Genomic DNA, 19,069 nt, shown 5'->3' with positions numbered 1-19,069 from the left:
AATATTACTGTCGCACGGCTTCCTGTTTCATGGCCTCAGAGTCTCTAGAGCTTATTCGGGCTTCGGACCAGCGACGTCCAGCTCTTCCAATCCTTGCATGGGGTCGTGAGAATGATCGTTGGCTGCTGCTTGAGCCTGCTCTGCCGCCAACTTATCCTCTTCGTCGACTGCGTATTTGGCCAAGTAGCCCTCCTGCACATGCGTAGTTAGAAATCTGCCCGTAACGAAGTTGAATCACCTTGCGCACCTGTTCCCAGATCGCCGTCTTGCTTCCTAGGCCTTCATTGCTGTCCTTCTGTGGCTTTGCAGCAGCAACCTTGATCGTACGCCCATAGAGCTCGCTTCCATCCATGTTGTCGATCGCTTCTTTTGCATCTTCAGGTACATCAAATTCCACATAGCCAAACCCGCGATGGAGCTCATTCGAATTGGGAACGTCAGGCTTCGGGAGCGTGATATCAACAACTTCGCCGAAGGGAACGAATGCCTCGGCCAGCGTCTGCACAGTAACCGCCTGGTCGAGACCCCCAACATAGACGGTACATTTCAAGCGCGCCGCTTCGCTCATGGTGTGTCTGGTCGGAAACTATGTAGTCTTATCGCACCATAGAGTTGTAGCTAATGGTAAGAGGGCTCTGCCCCGGTCACAAATATCACGCTCTTTCGAAGCTCTCCACGGATGATACCTTGCCCAGACTTTCTGGACCAAGCAACCTGATATCACGTGCCTCCGCGGGTGTTTTGGCGAGAGCCCGAACAGGTTAGGCGCCAATCGCCCCGGTGCCTCCAGGAGGACACTTGGTTGATTGGGAACTGTGCAGTTGACGTCTCGATCGCATCCCGCTGCTACTTGGCAACTTTCATACACCCCTCTGGTCTCGTTAGGGAGGGGAGGTTACGTTTGGAAATATCTCTTTCGTCTTTTAGTTCTAATAATTTGTCGATTCCCCCGTTTTATGATAGTTGCTGCCAGACCGTTCCTTAGTCTGGTTATCTCCTAATCTATAGTACCTCTCGTTCCTTCCGCTCCTTTCCTTTCAACATGGTTCGTCTGAGGGAGATTCCCCGGACGGCCACATTTGCCTGGTCTCCCGGTGCAGCATCGCCATTAATTGCTACCGGTACTCGGGCCGGCGCAGTCGACATTGACTTCTCCAATGAAACATGTCTCGAGCTGTGGGACCTGGGCCTGGACCGCCAGAGCACCGGCGAAGAGTTGCAGCCCATTGCGAAGTTTGATACCGACTCCGGGTAAGTATCACCTCGTTTTCGATTCATGAAGCAAGTGTGATATACTAACGGCTGCTTATATAGTTTCAATGACTTAGCGTGGACCCCATCCGAGGACAACACACGGGGAGTAATAGCTGGTGCTTTGGAAAACGGGTCGCTGGACTTGTGGGACGCTGATAAGCTGATCAATGGATCGAGGTGTGTTCCCAAGGAAAGCGTCATTCATACATTGTTCCATTGGCTGATTACCGGAAAGTGACGACGCCGTGATCTCGAGGACCTCCAAACACTCAGGCGCCATCAAGGCCCTCCAGTTCAACCCTAGACATTCTAATTTGTTGGCCACCGGTGGCGCAAAAGGAGAGGTACTTGACCAATTCAGGATTAAGAACCTGCAGGAATACATTGCTGATGGCTTGAAATAGCTCTACATCTCCGATCTGAACAATGTCGCAAACCCATACCGACTCGGTACCGCTGCCCGTGCTGACGATATTGAGTGTTTGGATTGGAATAAGAAGGTTGCACATATCTTAGTTACCGGTAGCAGCGCAGGATTTGTCACTGTTTGGGATGTCAAGACGAAGAAGGAGAGTTTGACTCTCAACAATATGGGCCGTAAAGCTGTGAGCGCCGTTGCTTGGGATCCTGAGAAGGTAAGATGCTTATGTCCAATCATCCTGAAAACTAATGTGGCTGCTTACACGATATAGCCTACGAAGCTCGTTACGGCGACGCCATTGGAGTCGGACCCCATGATCTATGTTTGGGATCTCCGCAATTCCCATGCTCCAGAAAGGGTAAGCTTGGGCATCTTGGCGTTAGCACATAGGGACACAGATATCACTGACGTTCCATAGGTCCTCAAAGGACACGAATCTGGCGTCTTATCGCTTTCATGGTGTAGCCACGATCCCGATCTGCTTCTCTCTTCTGGAAAGGACAATCGCACGCTCTGCTGGAACCCACAAACTGGTCACGCCTATGGCGAATTCCCTGTCGTCACAAACTGGACCTTCCAGACTCGTTGGAACCCTCACAACCCTAACTTCTTCGCCACAGCTTCGTTCGACGGCAAGATCGCGGTCCAGACTATTCAGAACACCAGCACTGAAAGTGCTCAAGCCATCGCAGACCAGAACCAAGCACTTGATGGGGAGGATTTCTTTGCAAAGGCACAGACCCAGCCGCAGGTCTCAAGCTTCTCGTTGCCCAAGGCCCCTAAGTGGCTTGAGAGACCCTGTGGTGCCACTTTTGGTTTTGGAGGCAGGGTGGTTTCTGTCAACTTGGTGGAGAAGGGCCAACGTGCCTCCAAGATCAAGATTACCCCGTTTGAAGTAGATGAGGCTGTTGGTCAGTCTACTGAGACCTTTGAGAATGCTCTCAAGGAGGGCGATCTTCGAAGCATTTGCGAAACCAGAGCCGCAAACGCTACCACCGAGGAAGAGAAAGCTGACTGGAAGGTCATCGAGGCTTTGATCTCTGAGAATCCCCGTAAGGGACTTGCCGAATATCTTGGGTTCCAGGACCAATCTGCTGATGAGGCTGCTGAGAAGCTGGCTAACCTTGGCTTGGGTAAGGAGGAAACTAACGGAGAGTCGCCTAAAGAAACCCGCGGGCCGGGCGCGAAGAAGCACAAACGCCTGCAATCAATGTTTGATGCGAGCCCTGAAGCAGACAACTTCTTGTCGGACCTGGCTGCGTCGAAGGGAGCCAAGACTAACAACCCATTCCACATCTTTAATGGCTCCGAGGCGGAAGCAGACAAGGGAATCACGAGAGCATTGCTCCTTGGCGACTTTGAAAAGGCACTGGATGTCGCTCTCAAAGAAGATCGCTTGTCCGATGCTTTTATGATTGCTATCTGCGGAGGTCAGAAGTGCATCGCAAAGGCGCAGGAGCACTATTTCTCCAAGCAGACAGAGAGTCCCAACTATGTTCGTCTGCTAGCATCCATTGTTGGCAAGAATCTCTGGGATGTTGTGTACAACGCAGACCTGTCTAACTGGAAGGAAGTCATGGCAGCGCTGTGCACCTTTGCCGAAGAAAAGGAATTTGCTGATCTTTGTGACGCTCTCGGTGACAGGCTAGAGGAACAAATTCGGGCCTCGGACGACAAGAGCCTTCGCAAAGATGCTTCGTTCTGCTTCTTGGCTGGCTCTAAGCTGGAGAAGGTTGTTGCGATTTGGGTCGAGGAGCTTCGCGAGAATGAGCAGAAGGCCCTTGAAACAGCCGCAAATGACACCTCTTTCTCGATCCATGTTCGTGCTTTGCAGGGGCTGATCGAGAAGGTGACAATCTTCCGCCAGGTCACCAAGTTCCAGGATACGGAGCGTACCAAGGAGTCTGACTGGAAGCTCAGCAGCTTGTACGACAAGTATATTGAGTATGCTGATGTGGTTGCTACTCATGGAAGACTACAAGTGGCCCAGAAGTATTTGGACCTTGTTCCGGAGAAACACCCCGAGGCCGAGGTTGCAAGAAATCGTATCAAGCTGGCGACGAGGCAGCCGACTACTCAGAAGACGCAGCAAACGACTACTGGTCGTGGAACGCCACTGAACAAGCCTCTCCCAACTACCAACGCTTACCAGCCTCAACGAACATTCTCTCCTGTTGCGCCAGCCGCAGCTCCAACCCCGTACGCTCCCTCGGTTGCTGCTTCCAATCCGTACGCACCTCCAGCGCCTGCTACCAACCCGTACGCCCCCCCGGCTGCTGCTTCCAATGCGTACGCACCTCCAGCGCCTGCTTCGAACCCTTACGCCCCGCCTGGTGCTGCTGCCCCGCCACAGCCAACGAACCCATATGCGCCGGGTTCTGGAGGCGGCTATGCTCCCACAGGATACCAGCCCACGCCAGCACCGTCTTATGGTGCTAAACCCCTAGGTGGCTCGGTGCCTCCTCCACCACGCGCGTCGAATCAATCCCCCGCAACTGTTACCACGTACACTACAGCTACCAACCTCCCTGCTTGGAACGATCTTCCCGAAGGCTTCGCGAAGGCTCCGACACCCCGGAGAGGAACTCCCGCCGGAGCTTCTGCACCTATCACCTCGCCATTCCCGAATCAGTCCCCGTCAATCTCTCAAGGGCCTCCTCCACCCGGGGCTCCACCTACTCAGCGGACACCCTCAGTTCCCCCTCCACCAAAGGGCACTGCTCCACCTCCCCGGGTGACTTCTCCACCATCTACTATCCCCCCAGGACCTACCCCGCCTTCAAACCCTTATGCATCCTTGCCACAATCTCCTCCTCAGCTAACCCCCGGCAACATGGGGGTACCGGCGCCAATCCCACGTGGCCCGTCTCCTTACAACGCTCCGCCGTCTATGCCTCCCCCAACTAACCGGTACGCTCCGAGCCCAGCAGCTCAAGCGGCAAACCCACAGCTCCAGGCGCGGGGCCCGGTTCCCCCACCTCCGCAGGCAGGTGCCTCACCATATGCCCCCCAGCCTCCGGCGGCGAGCCAGTATGCTCCCAGCACACCACCATCGCATCCCCCTCCACCAATGCAGCAGGGACCGCCTCCAGCCACAGTCTCTAGGCCCGGGACAGCTTCTTCACAACAGAAAGTGACTCCAGCTCCTACGACTCCCAAGTATCGTAAGTTACTCTCCGAATTGCCTTACTTCACCCATCTAACTTGTCTAGCACCTGGTGATCGCTCCCATATCCCTGAAGACGCAATGCCTATCTATGAGATCCTTTCGGCGGATATGCAGCGCATCAAAGGCCGTGCGCCTACATCGTTCAAGCAACAAGTTGAAGATGCTGATCGGCGGTTGAACCTTCTGTTCGACCACCTGAACAATGGAGATCTGCTCAAGCCGAACACCGTTTCTGACATGGCAGACTTGGCACGTGCCATTCAGGCGCGTGATTACGAGGCAGCACGTGCTATCCACGTGGATATCCTGACAAACAGGACTGATGAATGCGGTCAGTGGATGGTAAGTTATCAAATAAATTGTCGTGTCATTTGCTCGAGTCGTTCTAATCAAATGAATAGGTTGGTGTGAAACGTCTCATCAGCATGAGCAAGGCTACCCCATAAAGGGCCACAGCTTGTAAACAGTGAAAGAGTGCATGAAGAAAGTTTTATGAGTTGTGCGTAGGAGAAGAAGGGTCGGTGCTTCGTGTAGTGGTTGGTGATCTTTCAAGGCCAGTAGTGTGACGTTCTCATGTATTGGTCTAGAAATTGTTCTTCTTGTCTAAATGTTATTACTATGTTCATTGTTTACGAAATATCAGCAGTAGATTTCAAACCAGATCCGCATTTTCGACGTTAGATCCAGTTTTTACAGCGTCTAAACCACTCGCATACCAGCTGTGAAGAGTGGATAAGCCCCCAAGCCCTCTTCAGAAGCTAGAGTGTGTCAGTAGCAATGCATAAGAATGAAATAATACTGAGAACGTGGAACAATTCAGGCTGTGTGTCTAATAGTTCGGTAGCACACCAAGCCTATTTGTTTGAGTGATCATGAGGCCTTATATATATTTATATGAAGAACAAAAACACATAGCTTCTTTGACGGAAGACCTCATGATTTAGATCGTCGCAGGCGACCATTTGTAGAAACAATGAGACTTAAAACCGGTTTTATATACGCGGCTTGAACCCTTGGGAACCTACAGAGAACTCAACATGAAACCATTCCGGTCCTTTCAAGGTGAATTATTACCTTGCAGGGTAAACAGCCCCCAGCTCCTTTGAGGGATAAGGACAGTTATAAAAAGTGGCTCAATCTCGAATTATAAGTATTCGTAACACCATCCGGGCAATTGAGAACCTTCGGTATGGAGACCTTTGAGTACACCATGCCAGTTTATTTTATATTACGTTTAGTATGATCGGTTTAAAAGCCTTTGTTATTAGATTCTTTCTAGGAAAAAGGAATAGAACTCGAATGAATGTTATGGTAGTGTTACGCTGAAATGAATCTGCTGCCGTTGTGATAGGTTGAAAATCGGGACAGATACTTATTTCTCCCCGTCTTTGTTGCTCTGGATGGTTCATCGAACTTATCTGTGTTTCAGGATCTGTGCTTTGCATGCTGCAATGACATAGTATCGTTCTTATACCTGATAAGAAAGGTCCGGTATAGTTATCGATTACTCGACATGGCTTTGTAGGATGTGATTTGTAGTTATACGTATACACTACAGATATATCTAGTTATCTCTTTAGGTGTAACATAATGTAAAATATAAACCATCGCCAAGGCATACATAGCAATCGAAGTATAGCAGATATCTTCGATACCATTATAAACCAGATCATTCCTAACGCCATGCTGGTTATTGCTGGAAACCAATACATTCTTCCGTAACCAAGCCAAAGAAAGAAAAAGAAAAAGTAACATATATGTTCACATGATATTGATTCGTCTCCTCGAACCAAAGAATCAGCATAAAGACCACCGTCTCTTCATCTGCCGATACCACTGCTAATTCTCGGTCCCCGGCTAGCAGGGAAGTTCCGGGCACTCAATAAAGCACCCTTGACACCTCTAATCTCAGACTTGAAGTTGGATATGGCGTCTTCCTCGCCTTTATTCAAGCCAGTCGTGTTTCCGCTGGTGTCAAAGCCGGGAGTACTATAGACCCCGTAGCCGGTTCCCGCGCCATAGCTAGATTTACTGTATAGTAGTCCATCTAAGTAATGATGTAGCTCGTTAAGGCTGCTGCGAACAGTATCATCGCACGTACTCGACTGCTTGTTGGTCTCGGAGAATTCTTGGAGATGCGACCTGATGACTTCAAGTCGCTTTACATGTGTATTCACAGTTGCACTGGGGTCAAAAGATTCTGTGTCTGCTGTATTCGCGGCTGATGAGGATGACTTCTCCAGGTTGAAATCTTCCGTGGTCTGGACAGCGACATCGCGGTGGAATAGCTCCGCTGGGTCGGATGTGACAGACTCGGTCTCATCATCAGAGCTTGAGCCAGTAGATTGAGCACGACGCGCCGTGAGCTGAGGGGGAATGGTGGATACATTCTGCTCTAGCTTTTCGTTCAATTTCTTGAGGTTATCCTGGGCTGTTTCGGCCAGTTCGTGTCGTGCACTTGTCAGGTTGGCGAGCATGGGCTTCACGAGGTACTCGCTTGCGCCATAAATACTAGCTCCTAGACCTGCAGCGCCATAGACAGTGTAGAGGAGGCTACGAAGGGACACTAGCGGAGGGGGTTTAGGTTGATTGACGAGGAATTCCGGGTAGGTAATAATCGGTGGGACGTCACGAGCGGACGAGGATTGCCGATTGTTTATGGTGGTAGCAGGAGAAGAGGATGATTGAGATGTCGAAGTGGAAGGCGATGAAGAGGCTGAGTCACCTGGTGTGTCCTTCATGATGCTAGGCTCACTGGTCTTGTTATCGGCCTCGGTTGCAGCCGTACTACTGGCTGCCTCGGAGTTTCGCGACACACCCAGCAGACTGTCAATTTCATCTTGTCGGAGACCCTTCGATTCCAAGAATGATACCTTGCGATCTAGTGGTGCGTCGCGCAAGGACTCATCTTCTAAAAACTTGGTCGCTTGCTGTAGAAGTTGCGATCGTGAAGCATCATCGGAGCTCGGCGGAGATGCGGAGGCGGAGTTGGTGGCGGAGGGCTGTTGCCATTGAGGGATTGAAGGGGTTTTGGGTTTAGAATCAGCCATGGCGTGTTAAAAGTGGTGAAGAATGACCTAATTACAATGAAGGTACTGTATCACGAAATGCATCAATTGCAAGAGAAAGAGGTGAGGGAGGTAGGAAAAGATAGGCGGTTCGACGACCATGTGAGGGAAGAACTACTAGTACTAAGTACTAATGCTTTGACCTCTTGCGACCTCGGTTGTCATCTGGAGAAGGTTTAATCTCGGTATTGTCATGCGTGGTAATGCTGGTCCACATGGCCAACCCGTCCAGGGTAGGCGGTCAGGGATAGAGATACCGCCTGGCGGCAGAATCAACGATGAACATGACGGGTTCCGATTGTCTCCCCATCGTTCATTTGCGACAAGAATAGACCAAGAAGATCATCAGGGACTGTGCCAGCCGTTGGTTCAACTGGGGAATATATACATTGATCCTCCAGAATCGATTGGAATATATATAACAGCGTCAAATCCGGCACGATTGGGTGGTACGTATCTCACCAATCTGACGTCCTTTGTGAGTTTTCCCTTTATTCCCTTTCGTTATACATACATCCATGTACTCAGGGCACATTTACCCGTGAATTTAGTCTATTACTGTCCCCCTTTTTTTATTCTTTTTTTTTATTTTTCGTTTCGCCTCGTTCCCTTCACTTTTCTCCGATTATATTAAGGTTGTATCCACCCCCCCTGGTTCGGTCAGGGATCCCTGTCAGCGCAGCGCACAGGACGAACAGTAATATCCTGTCGGGGTTGCAGGAGAAAAAACGCACCAACACTGCGTTCACCGCGCTCCCGCTCTTGACTGGTGTATCCGCTTGAGATCTTAGTCCAGAATGTTCCCATTGGTTCTGTCCTTCATGTCGGATGGGAAGTTTCAAGTGGCGTCAAAAGATGTGATAGGGATTGATGGCCTGTGCCTTCCCGAACTGCATCACCACCACTTCTCTGTACTGGCCCACGTAGTCAGTCGGTCATAACTACCGCATGGCTGTTTCCTTGTCCATCAATCATTCCCCTCTTTTCCCCTCTGTATCTCTACCACGACCGATTTTGCTTCACCGTCAGATGACACCACCATCTCAGATAGTCTTATTGTTGACTATCCTCTGACTACTCTTGTCTATCCATACGAGACTAAACCCCCGCCTCATTTTGTGTTTTCCCTGATTCTTTCTGTTTTCGTTTTTACAAAATCAGTTCGTTTGTCGATTCTTGAGAAGTTCAACTTGTTACCTTTATACCCTTTGCACTGTCATTTTTCCATCCATACCCCATATCAAGTCAATTCTGTTGATTGATTATGTCTCTGCGTCGCTCACTTCGCTCCCGCTCTGTGCGGGATGATCCACCAGACTTGGATTCTAACGCAAGTCCCAGAACCCCGACCAGAGTTACCCGCGCTGTCGCATCTTCATCAGTGACTGTCTTCCGGTCTCCCTCAGACTCTCCGGAGGAGTCAAGGAGATCTATTCGTTTAACTGTCAAGATGCCTTCAAGTAAGCTGCGCGAGGTTACTAGTAGTAACACACGAAATGGTGCCTCAAGACGCTCTGTCAACGTTTTCACAGAAAACCCTATAGTTACAGGGCCACGGACTAGCCGGCCTAAGAAGAAGCTCGTCGAAGTTAACACGAGCGACGAAGACCTGGACGACCAGGAAGAAGATGAAGTGGACGATGAAGATGCTCCCGGTGAGGAAGACGAGGATGCAGATGCGGATGGAGATTTAGACATGGATGACGCTCCTCCGCAACCCCCAGTGTCAAAAAGACACGCCAAATCTGCCGCGTCCACTTCTAAAGCAGTGAAAAGTGTCGAGGCAAAAGAGATGGAACTAGATGCCGAGGACGACGAAGATGATGAGGAGCTCTCTGATCCCGAATCGGATGCCGAAGGTGAGCCTGACGATCAGGATGAGAATGGACTTGGAAACGCCAATGGAGCCGAGGAGGACCTAGATGAGGATGAAGAGGACGAGGAAGATCTCGATAGTGATGATGATACTCCTACTGCCGATCCCGCCAGGATGACAAAACGCCAAAGGGGCAACTTGGGCAACGATTTCTTGCAACTCCCGATGGGTAAGTCCTTGTGCAAGTCTTGCGAGTTTGCTTTGGAGATATCGTCTAATGCAGCGCAGAACCACAAGTCAAGAAGCATTTGACCGCAGAGGAGCGCGCCATGCGCCGTGCTGAAATGGCTCGCCGAAGAAAGAACCTTAGCGAAAAGCGCAATGAAGAAGAAAAAGTGAGTACTATAAAGTCTTGTTTTCTCCATTCGATGACTATCGAGGCAAAAATCTCTCTATACTTGTTAAACAGTGGAAACTGACGCCATAGGATAGATGGATACAATCAATAGGCTTCTACGGAAGCAAGCCCCGAAGAGGCGTGGTCGCATTCCGGCTGCTGAAGCGGCTGAAACGGCCTCTGCAGAGCAGCAGACACAGGAATTCGAGAGACTGGATCCAGCTATGGTCAGATGGATTAGTGGGCGCAAGGGAAGCAGGATGATTGTATCAGAGGAATGGCTTGGTGCTCCAGCCGGACGAGTCTTTGGGGAACCATCCCTGGAAAGCAGTGGGCCTAGAAAGCTGGTGGAAGAGGTATGACTGATCAGTTTGGAAGTCAGGTGCAAACGGAGCTGGCGTATCTGGAAAATCCGAGTTTCAAAACCGTGGGTCTATTTAGAATGTCTTGTTAAACGGTATGGGCTGTATATTGAAGAAGCCTGGTTTGCCCGTTGATTGTCTTACTGTGTATCTACTGATTGGCATACCCGGTTCAGGGGGGAGTTTTATATAGGAAATAGGGCCTGCTTTTAGTTATAATCGTTGAAAGGTTGACACTTCCAGAAATATCCCAAGTAACACTTATTAAGGACCGAATAGTGGTTATAAAATGTGTGTAATTACAGGCTTGCAGAGGGATTTACTTTGGATGCTTGCTAGTTGGCAAACTGAGCCACCATAAACTAGATGGTCAACCATGAGAGTTCAAGAGCCAGTGGCCGACTTACTGCCAGAAAAGGGTAGTAGATGTTGTTTGACGCGGACCTCTTTCCACTCACTCTATATGTTCCATGGGCTACCATTCAAAAATTTGAGAATTGGGTATGATAGCGCGAGCTCTAGCAGGTCACTTATGTGCCTAGAGTGCATCGCGGCATCACACCGGGCAAGCGCCACTAAGCTGAGTATGTCTCCATTGATATCTACTTTGGATTTCCGCCCTGCGTTGTTTCTGTATTTTTCGTCACTGGAGCGTTCGAGCCTTCTTTGATGTTCGCAGTAGGGGACTGAGCGCCATTAGGCGCTACGGTTTGCTCCCCAAGTTGAAGTCTGAATATATCCAAGGGCGTCGTATCAGTTTATGGACAGGATGAAGGACGGGAAATCCTCATCGTAGGTAAAGCGACGTACCGCTGGGAACCTGCCTTCTCCATCTGCAAATCCTTCAGTAAAGGTTGGAAGGTATAATGGCCTAAGTGTAGGAGTGGACGTTAGTGAACAGTCCTGGGTTCCTACATTCTGGAAAGTACCAACCTGAGAAGACTCCCACTCCGATGGCTACAAGCGCCGGAATCCAATTTCGACTCATAGTAGTATCAGAAGAAAAATGTAGAATCAGAAATGATAAGCGCTATTCCTTTACTTTGTGTTAGGCCGTTTCTCGGGAGACCAGTGAGGCCAAGAAGGATGTTCAGAGTCGGAAGTCATTAACAGATTTGCCGCATCAATCGCCAAAGTTCCGCCATGAATAATTTCCGTCGCGTCTCCCCACATTTTCAACGCGTCTTCCCGACATCCACTTTCAAGCAATTTTGAATTGGCCACCACCTGATTGGTAATTAATTCCTTCAAACTTATTTATATCAGTGGTGATATCTATCTCCAATTAGTATTTGGGGCTGCGGAGATCCCTTGTTCACAGCCTACGCCTACGAAGTAATGGAGTATTAGTGAGATGGGCCATGGAATCATGGCGGGAACGAGGGTTTGTACCGGACTCAGACGAGGATGATGGGTTGGGCAGCCCGGAAAAGGTGAATCAGGATCTTGATAGTAGTGACGATGAGCTTGGGGCATCCCCGGCGCCTTATGCGCTCAATACGACTCCCCAGGGACCACCGGACGAAGATACCGAGGAAGAGGAGCACCATAGCCCCCAAGGCGGCATTGTTGATGATTTCCGATGTGTCACAGCCGGTCAAAATGTCCATGATGTGTCTATCCAGGCAAACGAGGAGGCAAAGTATTCGGCCAAGGAGGTGCCCGACAAGGAAGCTAGGATTATCGCTGAAGGACCGCAATCGGAAGACGTCAATGACGAGGATGCTACGCCTAGGAGGAAGTCGCATCCATCCCCGACTCTATCAGCTACTCCAAGACCAAGACCAAGCCCGCCGTCGACCCCGTTAAGAGAGCAACCTAAAGACATATGGGACGTACCTAGCTCTTCACCAGACGAACTACAGCTAGATCATCTTATTTCTCGGAGGTCGGTTGGTCTTCCTTCGAAAGTGCCAGACATTGGTGAGAGACAGGAGAATAAGGATAATGCCGACCCTTCTCCTTTGTCTTCTCCGCTGTCGTCTCTCCACTCTTTGGCATTGGGTGAAGGTGATCAGGATGAACAAGAGGACACAGAGAATCCACCGTCAGGGACTAATCTAGAGGCGTTACTCCCTCCTCTCGAAATCCCGGAAGATATATTACGAGAGATGTCTCAGCCGGCACGAAGGTCCTTACGACAGCGCAACCCCATCCAGTTACACCCGTATCTTTTGGAAGATGCGAAATACCAAAAGCTTATGAAGGCCAGAGGGATTAAACCAGTTCGCATCGCTCAATACCAGCAAGCAATGCAGAAGGCGGCCGAAGGTCAAAGTCAAAGTTTTGATAGCACCCTACCACCTTCGAGCAGCCCTGCCGCGGACTTCGAGTTTGCCCCGTCGTCTCCAGCGGAAAAAAATCCTACCTCTGCGGCAACGGCAACTCAAGACCTTCATGAAGGTCAGCCGCAATCGTCCTATCAGGACCTATCTGAGAACGAAATCAGAGGTCCTAAGAGGCGTAAAGTATCAAGGCCAGACGATCATGGGAACTCATCACGGCATCAGCCTCGGCCTAAAGTGGTAATAAACAACCGCACATCTATAAATTTAAGCAATAGCTTGGCTTGGGACATACCGCCCAGTCCGCCACGCTCTGGAATTAATTCTTCCCCGCAGGCCCTATGGAATCCCACTGAGTTTCGGTTCCCTCGTGGGTTGACACCGCCAACGTTAAACACGCCTGGTACAGCCCCGAGGCGGGGAGGGCGGGATGCCACCACCACAGTCAACAGGCCCTGCTCTGGCGTTGATCGAGAGCTTGCTGATGCCCGGTCCGCTGCCTCTCAACATTCTCATTCCGCCTCGGAAAATGATGGAGAGGATGAAGAAGAAGAGCAGGAGCCTGAAGAGGACGTTCGTGAACTTCAACGTAGGATCAAAGGTGTACTTCCGGCTTCATGGCTGCGGTTAGACCAACAAAGACAAAAGGATGCACAACTAAGTTCTACACAGCGCCATCGCGACAAGAATTCCAGAACAGAAAACACCAAGGGTGTCGCTAAAAAGATCATCAAGAGAACCGACCCCTCAACTTCGTCAAATCCAGTCGAGCATTTGGCATCATTAAGGCATTTAGCTGATTCTGATGGTAGTGATGCGGAGGAAGATGACGGCAATGTTGGCCAAAGCAATGCGCGGCAGATACTGGCCAACTTGGTCGGATTTGATGACACATTCCTAGCGGAGGATATGGGCGAGGACATTCCAGAAGACAATCGCATCGATGACTTGTTTCCATCAGCAACGCGTGAAACTTCAGCTCGTCGATCCCAAAAGGGTGGCCAAAAACGACAAAGGTCTGAGAGCCATTTTACTCGTTCCGACAGTCATTCTAAACGGCCTCGCCTTCAAAAACAAGCGAGGCTTACCGATCCCATCTACAGGCGGGAAAGAAAGAAACATCCCTCACGCACCCCTCCAAGGCTTGGTATATTGGATGCTCCCGATGTTGCTTTTCGCCCTCGAAACGAGCAGCCACAGTTCCTCAGAGTTGCTGCTCGCAAAGCACGATCTCGACAGGATAGGAGCAGACGAAGTCCTTCAAACAAAGTCATCAAGATGAGTTCAGCTCTGGACACCGAAGATGCTAACACATCGTTGCGCGAATGGCGCGCCGGACGTATTCGGCAGTCGAAGTTGCCCAGGCCTCAAGCAAAGCCCCCCAGGCGGCCACCGTTGGCGGATCTTTCCTCAAACAAGAAAATTGGACACAGAAATCATGGATCTGGGGAAATAAGCAAAGATCGCGCCATCAATGTTGGCTCATCGACACAACCGGACGATGCTAAAGTCGCCCAGAATCAGATGCCAGATCCAGAAGCTCCACCACCTACTACAGCGCCCCCCACTTCGGAGAAGCCTATGCAGCGTATTCAACATGGCAACAACTGGTTTGTCCGGAGAAACGTTGTTGTTTCCTCCCTAAAAAGGAACGACCCAAGACCTGTGGGGCTAGAAATGGCCAGTCTTGACGTTTCCCGAGCACCGTCCCTTCGAAGGTCACTTTCCCTGCTCAACCAAAATACTTGGCAAAAACGCTTGCCCGAGACTGTGGACCGAAATATAATACTGCATCGATTTCTTGTCGACAGTAGCCAGGCATCTGTTCATGCTAAGGCGCGGGGAAGCACCCTCACTCGCGAGTCGAACGATGTGAGCATATCGCTCCCAAAGCGTCCAGTTCAAATCAAGCGGAAGTTGAAGAAACGTACTCCCATTAGATTGGATGTTAGCACCACTGGAGATACGGATCCACCGATCCTGTCCATGGATCTAGACTCTAGGAGGGTGCAAGGGGACGATGCACATCCCAGCAAAGGAGTCTCAAAGGGACTAAGCGGTTTTCAACGCTCGTACTCTACGGATTTTGGAATCACTCCTCTGTGCCTGGGAACCTTTTTCCACGAATCTTCGTTTATCGGAAGTGGAGAATTCAGTCGCTCGCTTGAGATCGGCAAGCGTGATCTCGACCAAGATGCTGGCATTTTTACTGCGAATGTTGGGAATCGAACTTTTCGGTGGGGACCTTGGAACGACGCTGTTTCCTCTGAACTTGGCATTGCATTTGAGAACATACTCGAGGAAATGGAAAAGAGCGACACGATGTCTACAGAGGCGGCCCCTGAAAACGCACACGATCGCACCTGCATTATATACAGGACCCTTGTCAAGTACGTTACAGAGGCTCTAACGTTCATCGATCCTATCGATAGAACAGGCTTTATAACGAGGGCCCATGCGCTTATCTCCAAGGTCAATGATCATTTAACCGCCATGATCTCGCCGACAGCTCGAGGGACAGAGTCTCGTATGAGAATTGCTTCTTACAACGTGGCATTCGCCAACTTAACATACCAGATAGCTTGTCATAACCTCGTTAATCACAGCGTGGCAGAGGAGCTCTTGGAACTCGTGAGGTCAGTTTCCAAGCAAGCCTTTACAGCTATCTCGAGCGAAGTAGGGGAAATCAATATTCGCAAATTTCTCGAAGATAACAAGGTGTGCGAACAACGCGATAAAGGGGTCCGAGACGAATATCCAGCCGTTGAGGCCTACGTCATTGTTCGGCAGATATTGTACAGTACGGAAAAGCTGAAGCGCTGCTTTGAAGAGCTCATTGCCGACTCTTTGTTGGCAATCGGCGACCAGAGCAATACAAAGAATATTGGTTGCTTAGAAACGAGGTGGCATTGGCTATTTACTACGCTACCGTTAGACGAAATTGACGCTCTTGGAATCGCCCGGATTGGATCACGCTTCAGGGAGACTTGCAACAACTGGAAAATAGTGAAACAATTGCTGTGCCCTGTTTTGGAAAGCTATGAGCCCAATACTTCAGCATCTATCTCCTATAACTCTTACTGCCGAGCTTTATTTCACAGATGCTTCCATCTTATCAACGGCTGGGGGTGGAGGGATTGCAAACTAATTTTAGATACGCTCTACGATTTCTTTGCGATGAACACCTTGTACAATCTGAAACAGGAAGAGAACTACACGTCTCCCTCGTTTTTGGATGAGCTTGACCACAACCCATCCCTTGACACCACCCCGAGTGACCCATGCTTCCATATCTTTATAAAGATCATTGCAAGTGGCTTGCGCTTCTTGTCCAAGAGGTATGATAAGAAAAAAGTACGGAATTTCGCTTGGCGTCTATTACCAAATCACGGCCGAGTATACCCAAAAGAACAGCCTATCCACCAGGCAGATCTAGATGCTCTAAGAAACCACCACGATCTGCTTTGCGCGTTATATTACGCGGTCCCAGATGGGTGCCGACCTCGATTAGAGGCCATAAAGAACCTTGTACATCCTGCCAATTCCCACCGCGAGACTTGCAATATCAGCATTCGATCATGGGCCAGACTTGTGCGCTTCAAGTTGACGACGGACGAGGATGTATCTGGGTTAGAAGCATTTGCTGATTGGCATAGTTACTTTGTCAGCGAATTCATTAAACAGCACATGCTTGCTCGAAGAGAGATAGAAGCGCAAAACACAAAGGACAATCAGTTCTCTCGCCAGTTGATCGAACGGACGATTTCACAGAATCAGAGACAGATCGAGTCTCTACTGAAGACGGCCCTGAATAACTTACAGAACGCTATTCAATCGGCCCCAACACTGGAACACGCCCATAGACTAGTTTCTAAGTCGCCTATCAGTGTAATATTGGGGCTGTTCAATCCTAGGCTTGCTCGTGTCAATACGACAGTGTCAGAGGCTCTACAGATGTTAAAGGCCTATGTTCAGAAGTGCAACTCCGCCTCTGCTCCTGTATCAACAAGCCCACCAGCGCCAGTGGATGAAGATAGCCAAGAGTATGGAGATTGGACTGACATCGAGGCAATGTACGGAAATGAGTTTTCTCCCGCTACCCGTCCCCAAGGAATTGAATACATGGAAAAGGTCCTTCACCCAGCGGTATCTCAGCTTGTCTCTAACAGTTTTGGTGAGGATCACTGCCCGGAAGACGCAATTCTCCTAAATGTTGTCGATTGTTGGACTTCTATCGCCCAAGTGCTTGTGAAAAATGGGTTCCGGCATTGGGATAACTATCTTAACCTTTACGATGGCGATTCTTGGGCCGTGCTTCGAAAGACGGTGCAAACTAGAAAGTTCACGCCTAAGTTTCTGGCAAGCTGCATTGAAAAGGATGCTCGATTCATGTCTGAATGCAAAATGCAAGTCCTCGGGATGTGGATGTCGAGCTTAGTTGAACGAGTATCGATGTTGAAATTCCAACACTCTTTAACTGAGGCGTTGTTGAATTGCGATCCGAACAATAATTTGTTGCAGAATTTACCCTTCTCTGTGGATAGAAAGGATGGTCGATACTCAATCACGCTGGAAGAACTCAGTCAACGTCGGTTGTCTTTGATATCAAGTCTACTGTCAAACATGCGCGCACACGTCCAAGACCTGGAGATTACAGCAAGTAGAGCGCTTTCAACTGAGAAGCAAGAGTACCGTGAACTCATCCAGACAATGATGTCCTCAATGAAGGCAAATTATCAGGAGCTGGGCAACAGCGCAGCAAGTGCACAAGGGGCTTATGTGGACTTTGTCCACCGGATTGTCGGATTCTTACAGCAGCACACGAGGGATATCTGTCCCGTTGACCCGTTCTTTACCGATCCAACCTCGTTTCCTTTGCCTTCAACCGACCCGACGTATATCGTTGCACGGTTGAAGGGCTATGAACCGAAGCTCTCATCTGAAAAGGTCGCAAAGACCTTGATCATGTTCATCCAGGGCATTTCAGAGCGAGCGGCTATAGACGGTCAGCAGGTCTACCTTGTCGACCAGTTGCAAACTTCCATAGCACATACTTATGAAGCGGGAGATCCGGCTAGGCCAACCCTCAGGGCTACCCTGTTGCAGTCCGTGTTTCCAGCATATCTTCAGATGGCTTTCACCACCCCCGGTGCATGGCTTCTGAGTCAACCGATCATACAGACTATATCCCACACTTTCAAAGAGTTGCTCTTCCATATAGACACCGCAGATACGAACTGCATTGCATCAGTCGTGGGTATTTTCAGCTCGGTCTTCCAGGCCTCGTACCATGCTCTGCATAGCATCGTCGGCAATACCGACATGCTCAAAGAACCCCCAGTGGTAGTCACGGTTGCTTCTTTCATCGAAATGATAACGTCTTCTCTGCGAGTCGTGGACTACATTGATCGAGCCACCGACGCTGGTGACAACATCATATCCCAGATACACGCATTCCGGCAGTTCATACTGTTCAGCACATCCTTCCTACATGACCAACTCCTCATAACTGAACCTGAAAACATCCCTCACCCATCCAACATCTTCACAACCGAAAACACACCTACCAACGCCCCAAAATTCTTCAACGAGATCCGCATCTCAGCAACGCGCGAACTCCAGACCTACATCAATGAGAGTTGGTCCAGACACCAAGGCAAATACTACTTCACTCGACGTGGCGGCCACCAACCGCAGGAGGTAAACCTCGAGCCATCCATGGTTGCGAATTTGGAAAATTTCCCGTTGGCGATCTTCGATGATGCTGCTCGGAATTTCTTGGATACGCTACGGGCTCTTGACTCATTTGATACTTTCCATTAAGAGTGCATTCCACTTTCACCATTATCTATTGAAGCTAATTATGGCGTATTTTTTTTAATAAGAGGCGTATGTGGTTTGTTTGGTACGGTCTGCACATGGTGTCTTTGGTTTGGATGGAATTGATGAACTACCGAAATCATATCATAACTCATAGCATGAACCATGTATGTATGTATGTACTTTAGTGTTTGTTTGTATGGTTGGTTGCATAGAAGGGAGCACATCCAATGAATTGTTTAATGACCACTTTCATTCGTCAAGCATGGCGTCCAAAACATGCGTCTTCAATATTCATGCCAGGAGATCAATCGCATTATACATACACGGAGGGGAACATTCAAGGAAGGAGTAGGATCATTGCGCTCTGACGTCACGTCAATCATACATATCTCAAATATTATCAATAGTACACTGATAAATGTCGACATTCACAAAAAGAAAAGAAAAAAAAAAAAAAAAAAAAGAGGTGAACCA

At 49.5% G+C, this 19,069-nt stretch overlaps 9 protein-coding genes across 9 annotated transcripts; 4 read left to right on the top strand and 5 right to left on the bottom strand.

Moving 5' to 3' along the window:
• Positions 1-51: 51 nt before the first annotated feature.
• Positions 52-568, bottom strand: BDV38DRAFT_276489 (RNA-binding protein; the record flags this gene model as incomplete). Its single annotated transcript, XM_032058226.1, has 2 exons — positions 52-192; positions 239-568. The coding sequence occupies 2 exons, from the start codon at positions 566-568 to the stop codon at positions 52-54; spliced, it is 471 nt and encodes a 156-aa protein (XP_031906870.1).
• Positions 569-805: 237 nt separating this feature from the next.
• On the top strand, positions 806-5,336 carry sec31 (putative protein transport protein (SEC31)). The gene is made up of 7 exons (XM_032063340.1): positions 806-1,251; positions 1,315-1,431; positions 1,490-1,598; positions 1,659-1,889; positions 1,947-2,033; positions 2,094-4,839; positions 4,888-5,336. The coding sequence occupies exons 1-7, from the start codon at positions 1,043-1,045 to the stop codon at positions 5,253-5,255; spliced, it is 3,867 nt and encodes a 1,288-aa protein (XP_031906869.1). The 5' UTR covers positions 806-1,042; the 3' UTR covers positions 5,256-5,336.
• A 1,043-nt stretch (positions 5,337-6,379) lies between these two features.
• On the bottom strand, positions 6,380-8,010 carry BDV38DRAFT_266211 (peroxisomal membrane protein PEX14). The gene has a single exon (XM_032056432.1). It carries the CDS (start codon positions 7,892-7,894, stop codon positions 6,665-6,667), a length of 1,230 nt encoding a protein of 409 aa, XP_031906868.1. The 5' UTR covers positions 7,895-8,010; the 3' UTR covers positions 6,380-6,664.
• A 19-nt stretch (positions 8,011-8,029) lies between these two features.
• Positions 8,030-8,861, top strand: BDV38DRAFT_43425 (uncharacterized protein). The gene has a single exon (XM_032063338.1). It carries the CDS (start codon positions 8,106-8,108, stop codon positions 8,544-8,546), a length of 441 nt encoding a protein of 146 aa, XP_031906867.1. The 5' UTR covers positions 8,030-8,105; the 3' UTR covers positions 8,547-8,861.
• A 501-nt stretch (positions 8,862-9,362) lies between these two features.
• BDV38DRAFT_276486 (PAPA-1-like domain-containing protein) lies at positions 9,363-10,487 on the top strand (the record flags this gene model as incomplete). The annotated part of the gene is made up of 3 exons (XM_032058225.1): positions 9,363-9,957; positions 10,017-10,123; positions 10,221-10,487. 3 exons carry the CDS (start codon positions 9,363-9,365, stop codon positions 10,485-10,487), a joined length of 969 nt encoding a protein of 322 aa, XP_031906866.1.
• A 602-nt stretch (positions 10,488-11,089) lies between these two features.
• On the bottom strand, positions 11,090-11,475 carry BDV38DRAFT_289299 (uncharacterized protein; the record flags this gene model as incomplete). The annotated part of the gene is made up of 3 exons (XM_032061212.1): positions 11,090-11,216; positions 11,298-11,358; positions 11,421-11,475. The coding sequence occupies 3 exons, from the start codon at positions 11,473-11,475 to the stop codon at positions 11,090-11,092; spliced, it is 243 nt and encodes an 80-aa protein (XP_031906865.1).
• Positions 11,476-11,686: 211 nt separating this feature from the next.
• Positions 11,687-12,643, bottom strand: BDV38DRAFT_266205 (uncharacterized protein). Its single transcript, XM_032056431.1, has one exon. The coding sequence runs from the start codon at positions 12,233-12,235 to the stop codon at positions 11,885-11,887; it is 351 nt and encodes a 116-aa protein (XP_031906864.1). The 5' UTR covers positions 12,236-12,643; the 3' UTR covers positions 11,687-11,884.
• On the bottom strand, positions 12,632-14,241 carry BDV38DRAFT_266204 (uncharacterized protein). Its single transcript, XM_032056430.1, has one exon. It carries the CDS (start codon positions 13,711-13,713, stop codon positions 13,357-13,359), a length of 357 nt encoding a protein of 118 aa, XP_031906863.1. The 5' UTR covers positions 13,714-14,241; the 3' UTR covers positions 12,632-13,356.
• BDV38DRAFT_266203 (uncharacterized protein) lies at positions 14,239-19,028 on the top strand. Its single transcript, XM_032056429.1, has one exon. It carries the CDS (start codon positions 14,297-14,299, stop codon positions 18,593-18,595), a length of 4,299 nt encoding a protein of 1,432 aa, XP_031906862.1. The 5' UTR covers positions 14,239-14,296; the 3' UTR covers positions 18,596-19,028.
• Positions 19,029-19,069: the final 41 nt, after the last annotated feature.

Source organism: Aspergillus pseudotamarii (assembly GCF_009193445.1).
Source record: "Aspergillus pseudotamarii strain CBS 117625 unplaced genomic scaffold BDV38scaffold_145, whole genome shotgun sequence".
Lineage (NCBI taxonomy): Eukaryota > Fungi > Ascomycota > Eurotiomycetes > Eurotiales > Aspergillaceae > Aspergillus > Aspergillus pseudotamarii.
Note: the sequence above shows the minus strand (reverse complement) of the source record. Positions and strands in the feature narration are given on the sequence as shown.

Excerpts from the sequence above, each read along its gene's own strand:
- sec31 (XM_032063340.1), top strand. The coding sequence starts at position 1,043 with ATGGTTCGTCTGAGGGAGATTCCCCGGACGGCCACATTTGCCTGGTCT. Across the intron at positions 1,432-1,489 it reads AAGCTGATCAATGGATCGAG|TGACGACGCCGTGATCTCGA; the intron begins GTGTGTTCCCAA and ends ATTACCGGAAAG. Across the intron at positions 1,890-1,946 it reads TTGCTTGGGATCCTGAGAAG|CCTACGAAGCTCGTTACGGC; the intron begins GTAAGATGCTTA and ends TACACGATATAG.
- BDV38DRAFT_266211 (XM_032056432.1), bottom strand. The coding sequence starts at position 7,894 with ATGGCTGATTCTAAACCCAAAACCCCTTCAATCCCTCAATGGCAACAG.
- BDV38DRAFT_43425 (XM_032063338.1), top strand. The coding sequence starts at position 8,106 with ATGCGTGGTAATGCTGGTCCACATGGCCAACCCGTCCAGGGTAGGCGG.
- BDV38DRAFT_266205 (XM_032056431.1), bottom strand. The coding sequence starts at position 12,235 with ATGCGACTTCCTCCTAGGCGTAGCATCCTCGTCATTGACGTCTTCCGA.
- BDV38DRAFT_266204 (XM_032056430.1), bottom strand. The coding sequence starts at position 13,713 with ATGCGATTGTCTTCTGGAATGTCCTCGCCCATATCCTCCGCTAGGAAT.
- BDV38DRAFT_266203 (XM_032056429.1), top strand. The coding sequence starts at position 14,297 with ATGCCAGATCCAGAAGCTCCACCACCTACTACAGCGCCCCCCACTTCG.